This window comes from Hyperoodon ampullatus (genome assembly GCF_949752795.1).
Source record: "Hyperoodon ampullatus genome assembly, chromosome: 12".
NCBI lineage: Eukaryota > Metazoa > Chordata > Mammalia > Artiodactyla > Ziphiidae > Hyperoodon > Hyperoodon ampullatus.
Genome location: NC_136925.1, coordinates 41,825,169 through 41,838,538, shown reverse-complemented (window position 1 = coordinate 41,838,538; position 13,370 = coordinate 41,825,169). Strand labels below are relative to the sequence as shown.

The 13,370-nt window shown below is 35.1% G+C and overlaps 1 protein-coding gene across 1 annotated transcript in view; it reads left to right on the top strand.

Moving 5' to 3' along the window:
* REV3L (REV3 like, DNA directed polymerase zeta catalytic subunit) overlaps window positions 1-13,370 on the top strand; it is a gene marked incomplete at its 5' end in the record, with an annotated part of 186,822 nt that overhangs the window by 62,733 nt on the left and 110,719 nt on the right. Inside the window, 3 exons of the mRNA XM_079716335.1 lie at window positions 2,705-2,779; window positions 6,508-6,668; window positions 11,499-11,598. Of these exons, the coding sequence (XP_079572461.1) occupies window positions 2,705-2,779; window positions 6,508-6,668; window positions 11,499-11,598 (336 nt within the window). The remainder of the gene's footprint in view (window positions 1-2,704; window positions 2,780-6,507; window positions 6,669-11,498; window positions 11,599-13,370) is intronic.

Genomic DNA, 13,370 nt, shown 5'->3' with positions numbered 1-13,370 from the left:
TAAAGATAATCATCAGCTTTATATTCTGATTTTTTTTATGTTTAATGATTCCTCAGAACTTTCCTATACATATTCTCATTTCAAAGTTGAATCTCCAAACAGCCTAGTGGAATGAATAATGAGTCACCAGTCTTTCTATATGTTTGGTGGGCATTTGTTAAAAGCATAGCCATATTTTTAAGAGTTAGTTGAGTTACAAATCTAGAGACCTGGAAGCAAAAGATGAGCTGTTCAGTCTAATTTATGGCTGCCATTCTCTTTTTTCTCCCATTCTAATGTTTTCTGTTTTTTTTCTTATATAGGTCCCCTTTTCCCTTACCATGCATTGTAGCTTCTATGATTCCTTTACTCCTTCAGTATTACCTACTTCTTTAAGTAGGCAAGTTGCATCTAGCTATCAAATTAAAACTTGAACAAATTTAATTCCAGTCCTCCTAGACTGTGTACTATACTGAAGCTGGGCTAAGAGAGAGGACCATGATCTTAGGCTCATTTCAGGGGTTCCTTGTCACTTAGCTATCATGATTCTAGAAAATATTCTATGAAAAGATTCTTAATCCATCTAAATTAATTAACTGAGGGTTTTTTTTCACTATCTGTGCTCATTTTTCTTCTCATTGTTATATTAAAAAACTAACTCCAATTATCAGATATAATTTTTTAAATATAAACATATCTACTCTCGAACTCTGTTCCATTCTACTTTCTTTCTCCCAGAGAGTCTCCCTGTGGAGAAATTCTTTTGGCAAAATCAACTAAAGTCAACAGCAGAAAGTAAGGATTGCAGGTTAAATTATACAGAGACTTCCTTGGCCAGAAGAAGCAGAAAACTGAATTTATAGAACTTCCAGGCTATATTTTGGGGCAATAGATACAAAAGCAGAATCCTAGATTTACAAAGAATTGTAGGGATTTGATAGTCTTGTATTCAGTTTTTGAAATTTATAAGATTCTAATTGTAAAAACCTAAAGATTTTTAGCAAAAACAAAGCAAAGATAATGTGGACCACACCAGTGCAGATTTAATTCTCTTTTTTTCCCATTTATCTGGCTAAAGGTATAACTCCTATCTTTAGACAGAGAGCTATATTTATGTATATGAAAAAGATACCAAAGCAGGAGGAATAAAGAATTGAATTTTGCTGGTGAGAGAGAATGAGATCATTCATATAATGTGTGTTTCACCCCTTCCTTCATGGCAACAAAAATGGGGTGAGCAGCATCAAACTAGACAGGAAAGGGTAAGTGTTATTTTAAAAAAAAAAAGGTAAAGGGTAGGGGATAGGGAGTGATGTCAGAGTAGGTCTTTCTGAGGAGGTGAGTTTAAGCAGAGACCTGAATGAAGATTGAAAGTAAGCCATACAAAGGTTCAGGGCAGAACTTTCCAGGCAGAGGGAATGGTAAATTACTTGAGAGTGGATCAAGTTAGAAGGGGCTGAAATGTTTAGAATGGCTGGAGGAAAAAGGAAGAGTGGGTGTGAGATAAGATTGGAGTGAGTGATAAGGATGAGACAAAGAACATTTTAGACCTTTTTTTAAAAAAAAAAATAGAAATTGCTTTACAGCTATCATACAGATGGTTCTGACCTAAAGGCTTGAAATAGCTTATATAAAAAAAAGTTGTTTAAATATACCTCAAATAATGACTCTGTTGCCAACTTACTCCCGTATTTGAGGTCTACTACACTGTCAGACATGATAGAGAGAAATGGTGTCCTAATGAGGGTAAGTTGTATCTAGTGCCCATCATAAGGGGAAAATATTTTTTTTAATGAAAAGAAATTGAGTTTATCCACCTAAAGATTCAACCAACCACTATTTACAGACAAACTCTAGGCAAATACTTTTTATTTTGTCTATAAATTCAGACCTATTTATATATTGTTTCTAATTACATCATCTTTGAAAATGGTAGTCTGTATATCAGAGTTTCAGATCCTCCTGAAATGATATAACATGATAGCCCAACTTATTCCTTCTTGCATTGAGGACTTGTTTCTCTCCCTATTACATAGATTTTTGCTTCTCCCTTTCCCCCCTCTAGCTGATACCCTGAGAAGAACCGAGCCTCAACATAAATAGCGTCCTTAGTAAAGCCGTCGTCTTTTCAATCTCTTAAGTTCCTGTCTACACAGTTTTCACAGGTTTCCTTTGATTTGAGTGTGTGTTTTACACACACATACACATATGTACATATGTATAACAGGTAAATTGTCTCTGCTTAGTGAACTTGTAAAATTAATAACAGAGACAAGTAAGGAAAGTGATACAAATTCTGTCAATTAAAGGACTTTGTTGATGAACAGCTTTAGTTTTTGACAGAAAAAATGGGAAATGGGAAAAGGTATCAGAAAGGTCTCTGTTCTTCTCATACATGGTCTGAGTAAAGAACCACTTTTTAATAGAGCCATGATGATTGAAATTAAGATATAAATAGTTTGCTGCTCCTTTTTGTCCCTAGTTTTTTTTTTAAGTGGTATTTTTAAACTTTTTTAAAAGAAGTAACAAGATTTTATAATGTCATATGTTAACCTTGTGGTAGGTTTAATTGAAAAGTCGTGGAGGTTCTTTTGTTTTGTGGGGGGCAGTTGGTAATATTCAATGTAAGTAAGACTGAATTAGGCCAGCTGAGTCCATTTAGGGCAATAAGTTGCATTTCATCTCTGATGAAAATAAATTGAAATGTCTTTTTCTTTTATTTCAGGCCTTTTTATGGTTATCATGAGAAGGAAAGACACTTTATGAAGATCTATCTTTACAACCCTGCAATGGTGAAAAGGTACAAAGCTAAATGAAATAAAAAATGAATAACTATCACTTAAGTATTTTAATAATAAAAAGAAAAATCTAGAAGAAAGGCCTGTATAGTTTGTAGCATTATTAAAGAAAGAGACCATAATACGTACATATATGTGTAAAGAGAGAGAGTCATAGCTTGGACTCTAGGAAGGATATTTTAAGGGGAAGGGACCTTGTTTTACACCCAACTGCTTCTTTTCTGTCTTAGATTTAGAGAGTTTGTAGAAGTATATAAAGAGAGATGATTGGCTGCCTTGTATAATAATCCTAGTGCCCTGCTAGCCAGACCAAATGTTCAATACCAAGAGAAATTCGTTCTTCAGTTTCAAAGCAAGGAGAAATATGTGAGAGTGAGGCCAGAGTGGGAGAGCTTTCTACTGGGAACTTAACCACTTTTCAGTACTTAAAAGATTTTTCTGATGAGATAGGTGATGTTATTAACATTTTTTCCATATTGTTTAATGAAATGTATCACCATTTAGAAGATTTATATAACTTAGTGGATCTATATTTTCCAAATGACCAGTGCATGATGTTAGAAAATTATGCATGGGTAAAAATACTCCAAGTGTTAGGTAGACCAATAGATTTTAATATAACAGAGTGCAAAAAGTTCATTGGTATGGTTTCAAATTCCACATTATTGCTGACCTTTAAGAAACTACCACTCCATTGCATTTCCATGTAGTAGAAACAAAGATCAACGTTTACCTGAAAAGGCTATTCAGTTACTCTTCCTTTTTCCAATTATTTATCTGTGTAAGTCTGGATTTTCTTTATATGCTTCAACCAAACAATATATCAGAACAGACTGAGCTGAAGCAGATGTGAGAATCCAACTGTCTTCTATTAAAACAGAGGTTTGCAAAGATGTAAAACAATTCCTCTTTTCCCACTAAATTGTTTTTGTTTTGGAAAATACAGGATTTTTTAATATATAAAACACTTATTTATGTTAACATATAATGGGTTTATTGTTGTTATTTTAAAATTAGTAAATAAGTTTGTTAAAATTTTCTGTTTTAACCTGATTTGGTAAGTGTCAGTGGATATAAGCCACACAAACAAAAGCTCTTTGACGCTGTCAGTAATTTTTAAGAATGAAAAGGGGTCCTGGGGCCAAAAGTTTGAGAACCATCAAAATAAAGCTCTCTTAATTTTCTACCAAAGATTCTTAAAATCTGTTTACAGCCATTCTGTCCTTCTCACTGCCTATTACAGTGGAAGAGATTTACCCCCTTACCTCTAAAGCTCATGTTCTACCCTCTTTGACCTTTGCTTCCATCTGCAGTTATCCCCATCTGCCTTTCCACACCATTTAAATATTAATAAGACTCTGTTAATTTTACACATACACACATTCATACTCAAAGACATTCATACTTACAGCTATTCTCCCAGAAGTTTTTTTTTTTTTTTTTTTGGCCTGTGTTGGGTCTTTGTTGCTGCGTGTGGGCTTTTCTCTAGTTGTAGCGAGTGGGGGCTACTCTTACTTGCAGTGCATGGGCTTCTCATTGCGGTGGCTTCTCTTGTTGCAGAGCATGAGCTCTAGGCATGCAGGCTTCAGTAGTTGTGGCGCGCAGGCTGAGTAGTTGTGGCTCGCAGGCTCTAGAGCGCAGGCTCAGTAGTTGTGTCACATGGGCTTAGTTGCTCCACAACATGTGGGATCTTCCCCAAGCAGGGATCAAACCCGTGTCCCCTGCATTGGCAGGTGGATTCTCAACCACTGCGCCACCAGGGAAGTCCCCTCCCAGAAGAATTTATCTATACTTTGTGTGTTCAGTGTCTTACCTCCCATTCACTCTTTAACTTACTCCAATATAGGCTCTACTTCAACCATTTCACTCAAATTGCCTTCATTAGTGACCTCAGTGTTGTTAAACCCAATTAACACCTCTTTGTCCTTACCTTTTGACCACTTGTCAGTGCTTAGGTACCTTAAAATAAGGCTGCTTTGATGTAAACCTTTTCTGGTTTTCCTCATACCTTTCTAGTCATTCATATTTACAACATTTTGTGATTCCTCTTTTAACATTGTGGCTGTTTCTTGGACTTTTGTCTTAGGCATTGATTTTTTTTCTCTCTATGTGTTCCCTTCACTTTACAGTCTTATATTTTCCCATTTTTAAAAATCTTTATGCATTTGGCTTCCAAATATATATCAGTAGCTTGAATTTTCCTCCAGAGCTCCTGACCAGTATATCAAACCATCTATCTACTGGATAAATAGAATAGCACTATAGTTAAGAGTGAGGGGTCAAGTCAGAGAAAATTTGGGTTGAATTTTAGCTCTTCCACTTTTTATTTGTGTGATTTTGGACAACATTTTGATCTAAGACCCAGTTTCTCTCTTTATAAAATGGAGATAGTAGTACCATAGGTTTGTAGTAAGAATTACTTGAGATTAAGCATTTAGAGCACCTAACACAGTGTCCAGTACATAGTGCCCCAAAATATGTTTGCTTCCTCTACTCTGTTAATAAAATTATCCTTATCCTCATCTTTATTATCATTTATTTCTAATATTTTTATAGAAATCTCCCTGAATACTCCAGTATACCTAAACTCCAGTATGTCTAAAACTGAGTTTGTCTTCAGTTCCTCTCCAAATAAAATCCCCAAACAAACCTGTTTTCTTCCAGTAATGTAGCACCACCAACTAGCTGCTTAACCAATATCTAGGCATTATCCTCAACTCATATTGTCTCACCCTCCATATCTAGTTAGTCATCAAGTCCTGACCATTTTATTCCTTATATGTCTCCTGAGTCAACACATTTCCATGATCCTTGTTAAAGCCACCATCATCTTAGTTTTTCCACAGTAATCTCTCACTCTCTGTCTCTAGTGTTCTGCATTCTCTAGCTAACCTGGTCATTTCATTTTCCTGCTCTTCACTTCACAGGCAAATTCCACCACCTTTTCAGATGTCTTTAATAGGCTCTGCATGATCTGACTTCTCATTACCTCTCTACCCTCCCCCCCACCACCACCATAGCCTCTGTCTCTAAGCCTCACTCAGTGGTTTCAGTCCTTGAATAAACCACATTTTCTTGTGACCCTTTACATGTGCAATTTTATTCGCATGAAATACTCTTCTCTCTGAGAAAAGTATTTCCAGCTCATTGTTTAGTCTCCTGCTTTAGAGACTTCTCTTCAAGAAGGCTTTGCAGAAGCTACAGTCTGGTTAATATCCCTTCTAGATGTTTCATATACTTCCCCTGCATAGCACTTGCACTATTTATAATTGCCTATTGTTTGTATTCCCCATCATGAAGGAAAAATAACTCAGAGAATAAAAATATCAAAAGTGGTAACATCTCTGTGTGGTTGATTGAGTCATATGTCCTTTTTAGAATTTTTGTATAATCTTTTCAATTTTTTTTCTGAACTTTTTAAAAAAGCTAATATTTTAAAAATCCTTTTGACATTTTAGGTTTTTCAGTATAGTTAGCATTAAATTAGTTTTAGAAGTCAAAATATTCTTCATTCAAGGCATTTTTTGTCATTTTCTTTCAGAGCATGCAGCTTACTTTAAAACTTGATTATAAACTTTCAATTTCCAACAAAATACAAATTTGCAGTGTAATTGAAATCAAAATTTTGTGTGTTAGTATAATGTGTTTTATTCTCTATATTTGTATAATCACCGTTTGACTTAACATTTTAGGAAACATAATTTTATATAACTTTTTTTTTCTAATTTAGGATATGTGAACTTTTGCAAAGTGGAGCCATAATGAATAAATTTTATCAGCCTCATGAAGCGCATATTCCCTACCTCCTACAGCTCTTCATTGACTACAATCTGTATGGAATGAATTTAATAAATCTGGCTGCTGTCAAGTTCCGAAAAGCAAGGAGGAAAAGTAAGGTTAATTTTGCAAGTTCAAATTAAAGCTTTGAAACAAGTATTATGTAATTTATGATTTATAAAATAATATATATTTAGAAAATAAATGCTGAGTGGATAAGGAATAAAAAGAAATATGCAAAAATGTCTTAGAGTTTATCAAGAAAAGAATCTCAGAATTAAAGTTTTTGGTAATAGCTTTATTGAGATACAATTCACACGCCTTACAATTCATTCATTTAAATGGACACCTCTGTGGTTTTTAATATATTCACAGAGCTGTGCATCCATCACCACAATCAAATTTAGAACATTTTCAACACCTCTAAAGGAAATCTTTATCAATCACCCCCAGTCCTCCCTTAGCAACCATGAATCTTCTTTTTGTCTCTCTGTTTGCCCATTCTGCACATCTCATATAAATGGAATCATGTTTATTTGTTTTCACTTAGCCTAATGTTTTCATGGTTCATCCATGTTGTAGCATATATCAGTATTTCATTCCTTTTTATGGCCAGGTAATATTCTGCTATGAATATGCTACATCATTTATTGAGTCATCAATTGACGGATGTTTGGGTTTCCTCCTTTTGGCTATTATGAACAGGTCTGCTGTGAACATTCATGTGCAAGTATTCGTGTAGCCATATGTTTTCATTTCTCTTGGGCATATACCTAGGAATAGAATTTCTGGTTAAAATGCTGTAACATCTTTTGCATTTTATTGTTGGATTCCTTCTCCTCTACTTAAAACAAAGTGAAACCAACATTTTCCCTCCAACCCTGCTGTCCTTTAAGTTATAATTATTTTCTTCTTTTTCACTGACAAACTTTTAAAAGCAAAAGTTAGCTTTTTTTTCTCTTGTTGTTTACCAGCTATTCTTTTCTGTTTTAACTCCTTGGGTTTCTCCTACCATACCCAAACTGTGCTCTGAAAAGTAACCAGGGAGGACTTATTCCCTCTGAATGGTGGGTTAGGTTATTGGGATCCACCCTCCTACTAAAACCAATTTAATAACTAGGTAAGATTTTTTTTTAAATTTTAATCTATCACAGAGATTATAAACAATAAAGAAGTACTGGCCAAAAGAGGAAATAGAATGCTGAAAACAGCCTTTGCCCTGAGGGGTTTGCTAATCCTGGCTGCCTCCATTGAGACAGCCTTACTAGGTGAGGGAGCCAGAAACAACTCAGGGCCTGCTGGACAGGATGGAACCCTCCAGAATAAGGTAGGGTTTCAAAGAGATATACCCAAACTAGGAAGTGGAACAACTTTGAGACATTTCAGTTTGAATCTCCTGGGACTAAAAGAGATTCCCAAATCTAGAACTTCGTCTTAGGTGGTGGAATCATTGGATATCCATATGCCAGAAAATAAAAATAAAAGAGACCAGACAGATACTTCATACCTGGTATAAAAATTAACTCAAAATGGATCATAGACTTAAATGTAAAATGTAAATCTATCAGACTTCTAGAAGAAAACAATGAGAAAATCTCCTGACAAGTTGATTTTGTCAAAGTTAAAAACTTTTTCTCTGTAAAAAATAATATTAAGAGAATAAAAAGATAAGTCACAGACTGGGAGAGAATATTTTCAAACTACATATCTGATAAAGTACTTATATCTTGAATATATAAAGAATTTCCTAAAACTCAATAACAGGAAAGCAAACAACCCCATTAAAAATGGTCAAAAGACCTGAACAGACACTTGAACAAAGAAGAAGATATAAGGATGGCAAACAGGAATAGATGATTCTCAACAGTATATATCATTAGGGAAATGCATTTTAAAACCAGAAAGAGCAACCATTACACACCTATTAGAATGGTTAAAATCCAAAAAAAACTAGCAATAAACAAATGCTGGTAAGGATGGGAACAACATCAACTCTCATTTATTGCTTGTGGGAAGGCAAAATGGTGTAGTCACTTTGGAAGACAGTTTGGCAGTTTCTTGTAATGTTAAATATAGACTTACCATATGACCCAGCAGTTACACTCCTGTATGTTTACCAAGTGATTTAAAACTCATGTCCACCTAAAAACCTGTATGCAAATGTATATAGCAACTTTATTTCATAATTGCTAAAAATCTAAAGTAACCAAGATGTCCACTCAATGGGGCAATGGATAAACTGTTATATACCAATACAGTGGAATGTTATTTATCAGTAAAACACATCAAGCTCTTGATTCATACAACATCAATGAATCTTTAATACATTTTACTAAGTGAAAGAAGCCAGACCCAAAAGGCTACAAGCTGTTTGATTTTATTCATACAACATTCTGGTAAAGGCAAAACTATAGAAATGTAAAACATATTAGTGGTTGCCAGGAGTTGGAGAAGAGGAGAATGTTGACTACAAAGCCAATATATAGGGGAACTTTTAAGATGAAGGAATTATTCTGTATGTTACTGGCATGGTGGTATGATTCTATGCATTCTTGAAACCCATGAAATTGTACCTTAACCAAGTATTGATGGTTAACGTCTCCAGTGATGGCATATGGATATCGTGTCCCCTCTCATATGATATGATGAGGATGCTTCACCTCTGTGGTATTCTTCATGGAAACCCATAATAACAATCTAATCATGAGGAAAACATCAACAGACCCAGATTGGAGGACGTCCTATAGGTGAACTGACCAGTACTCATGACTGTCAAGGTCATGAAAAACAAGGAAAGACTGAGAAATAGACCAGAGGAGACTAGGGAGACATGATAACTAACTACAATGTGGTACCCTACATTGGATCCTGAAACAGAAAATGGACAGTAGTGGATAAACTGCTGAAATTCAAATAAAGTGTATAGTGTAGTTAATAGGAAGGTATCTGTGTCAGTTTTTTTGTTTTGACAGATGTGCTTTGATAATGTAAAATGGTAACAATGGGAGGGGTGTGGTAAGCAGATTCAGAAAATGTACTATCCTTGTAACTTTCCTGTATCTAAAATTATTCCAAAATATAAAGGTTATTGGGGGAAAAAAGAATAACAGTTTGGTTATTAGTGTCAAACATAGCTGGGAGTTCAAGAAGAACTGATGAATGGAAAAGGTTCTAGAGAGTGTACGGGAGGTATTTATAGGAAAAGGAGCTCAGTTTTACAAAAGTTTGTTTCCAGTAGGTGAAAAAGCATGAGGAAAGTTTGAATTAGCAAATATATGTAAGCCATTTATTTTAGTTATAAAAGTTAGATGAATATTGGAAGGGATTTTTTTTCAAAATACGGAAAATTTTTACAATTTGAAGGCAGAAATATATGAAATTTCATTGGGGTAAGTTAAAAGCAGGGAAATTTCAAGTATGGTGAAATGTTTATTTTAGGTTTTTGTTTTGTTTAAAAAAATAGATAAAAGATTATAATGAAATCATGAAAAGAATAGGTGAATTTTTTTGTATTATATTTTGTCATGTAATATCAGATGCATAATTAAATGGACAGTAAACTTCTTATTGTAAATATGTTGCATATATATGCACAACTTAACATTTTAATCTTGTAAGACAAGTTAATTTAGTACATAATGTAGTCTTTTGAAAGTAAATTCAGAAGTGAAAAATATTTAGAAATTTTAATACTACATATGCATATACCATTTTGTCTTATTATTCAGTTATATACTCAGTTGCCAAATGAAATGGAGATGTTGCTAATTACTGTTGTTAAGGTGAAGTATATAGAAGTACTTAGAGTAAATATTTTTAGCATCACAGAGGGATTTTTTTACAGTTCTCCATAGTGGCTTTATATTACATTTTTAACATCCAGAGGTGAAAAGAATTATATATGTATTTATAAAATAAAGTAATACATAAAGTGGAGGTAAAGTGTCAATTTTTATACTGTGATAGATAACTTTGAATTAGTAAACTTGTATAGATTTTTCACTCATATAAATTTCTTAGAAAATAATATTTGTGTTTTAATTTACAACTTGCAAAGTAATTTCATATAAATGCCCTAGCCACATAACAGCAAAGCCTTCAAAAGCTTCTGAAGGTATATATAATCAGTTACATGGTTTGTTATGTGTTTTGTTAAAATAGCAAAGATGGTAAGTCTAATTAATTACATAATTTTGTGATCAAGCTAACCAAATAAGAAAAAGTATCAAATTTAGTTGGAGAGGATTGCAAATTTAATATCTTTCTTAATGTTAGGATTCCTTCTATGCCACTCACTCAAGCTTTCTTTATCTGAAAATTTAAATTCCCATAAGAGATCACAAAAAAATTGCTAAAATTTAGAGACTACTTCCAAAGCATGGCCCCAGGACTCAGTTTCTGCAGCTGGGACAACTAAGCAAATGCATAGTTCCCTCCAACTGCTCGTCAAATTGTATTTGCATTTGCCCCAGGTTTCCACTCATTGTTACTGCCATTACTTTTGAAATGCATTGTGTATTTTCTTTTTATTCAGGGATTAGCATTAAAGTATGTTTTGAATTTTATCTGGAATCTGATTTCCACTAGAATTTTAGTTGAGGCTCATATAGAATACCCTAAGAATTTAAAGTCTACAAAAATTCTTAGTTATTTTTAAAATGAGATTTGAAGCATACCTATCACAGTAGCGCATTTAAATGTATCATACTTGTAGTATGAAAGTATTGTGACCATTTCTCTTTCATATCCATATATTGCAAATACTTTTCCCCATGTCGGTTTGGAATCATTACTCTCCACTGTGCATATGCATTCCGGTATGTTTATGAATTTTTAGGATACAATTTTAGGAACTGGTCATAAGGGTTGTTTACTAATATACTTAAAGGGTAATTATATGTAAGTTAAAAGTGGAACTTACCCCTTTTACCTTTTTATTTCTAGGTGATCCATTACGTGCAAGTGGATCTTGCAAGAATCAGCTACCAGGAAGAAATTCTCTTACTGGTACTTTATTTCGGTGGGAAGAAGACGAAATACCAAGGTTAGTTTATGTTGTAAAGGAAAGGAAAGGTTATTTACATATATCCTACTCTATTCAGAAATCAGTGGTTAGCATAATTTAATTTTAACCTTTATTGTAATTGTTTTTTATTTATAAGTTTATCAAAAAAGCAAATCTCAACATTAGTGTATTACATGGATCATAGATTTCAAGAACAGACCATGAAAATATACCTAGTTATTACCTAATTAATAAAAGAAATCTGGATGTGTTTATACTTCTCTCCAACATCCATCTTCTATGTACATTCTAAATTGACATCCTATAACTTGTCAAGTAAAAATCGCATAATAAAATAATAATTTAAAACCTAAATGGAGGGACTTCCCTGGTGGCGCAGTGGTTAAGAATCCATCTGCCAGTGTAGGGGACACGGGTTCGATCCCTGGTCCGGGAAGATCCCACATGCCGTGTAGCAGCTAAGCCCATGTGCCACAACTACTGAGCCTGTGCTCTAGAGCCCATGAGCCACGACTTCTGAGCCCGCATGCCTAGAGCCTGTGCTCTGCAAGAAGAGAAGCCACCGCAGTGAGAAGCCCACACACCACAGTGAAGAGTAGCCTCCACTCGCTGCAACTAGAGAAAGCCCGCGCATAGCAAAAAAGACCCCAACACAGCCAAAAAAAAAACCTAAATGGTGAATATTTTTAATAAAAATAACCCCTAAATATTTCCAAATATTGAATATTTGTGGGGAGGGCTTCCCTGGTAGCGCAGTGATTGAGAGTCCGCCTGCCGATGCAGGGGACACGCGTTCGTGCTCCGGTCCGGGAAGATCCCACATGCCGCGGAGTGGCTGGGCCCGTGAGCCATGGCCTCTGGGCCCGCGCGTCCGGAGCCTGTGCTCCGCAATGGGAGAGGCCACAACAGTGAGAGGCCCGCGTAGCACACACAAAAAAACAAAAAAACTGTAGACGTCTGAGCTCCGCCCTCAGTGATTGTAATTACTGACTGTAATTGTCTGTTGTGTTAAGCTATGAACAGAAATGTTCAGAGAGGCATGGCTTTCTAAATACCATTGTATTGCTTATCTACCTTTCATGACTAAAATGAATGGTCTACATGTATTTGCTGCCTCAGTTTTTTTACTCACACTTCTTCTGTTTACTGGAAACAAATTTTTAATTCTGAAAACTACTTCCTTTCCCTAGGAACTCCTCCGATACTGAATGTCTGAAGTAGGCAAGAAATAGTTGTAAATTTCTACTATGAGATTGCTTTTTTTTTTTTTTTTGCGGTACACGGGTCTCTCACTGCCGTGGTCTCTCCCATTGCGGAGCACAGGCTCTGGACGTGCAGGCCCAGCAGCCATGGCTCACAGGCCCAGCCGCTCCGTGGCATGCGGGATCTTCCCGGACCAGGGCATGAACCTGCGTCCCCTGCGTCGGCAGGCAGACTCCCAACCACTGCGCCACCAGGGAAGCCCAAGAGATTGTTTTTTTTTTTTTTTGCATTTTTTAATGTTATTGTTTCCCTCCTTTGTCACAAATGTTCTACTCCTGGAAAATTTACCCTTGAAATGTATAATACAACGCTTCCAAAAGTGTGAGACTTTTTAGTATAAAGGAGAAAACTTGGCCAAAAACTATTTTACCTGGTACTTTAATTCATGGCATAACTGATGTTGGTAAATTATATGGGTAAAGAAGACAAGCTATATTGAGAATTACTTTTTCTGAAAGTTAAAGGGATGGATATATTGTGATAGGTTGACTAATATGTCCCTTCTCTGTCAATGGTGAAAAGATATA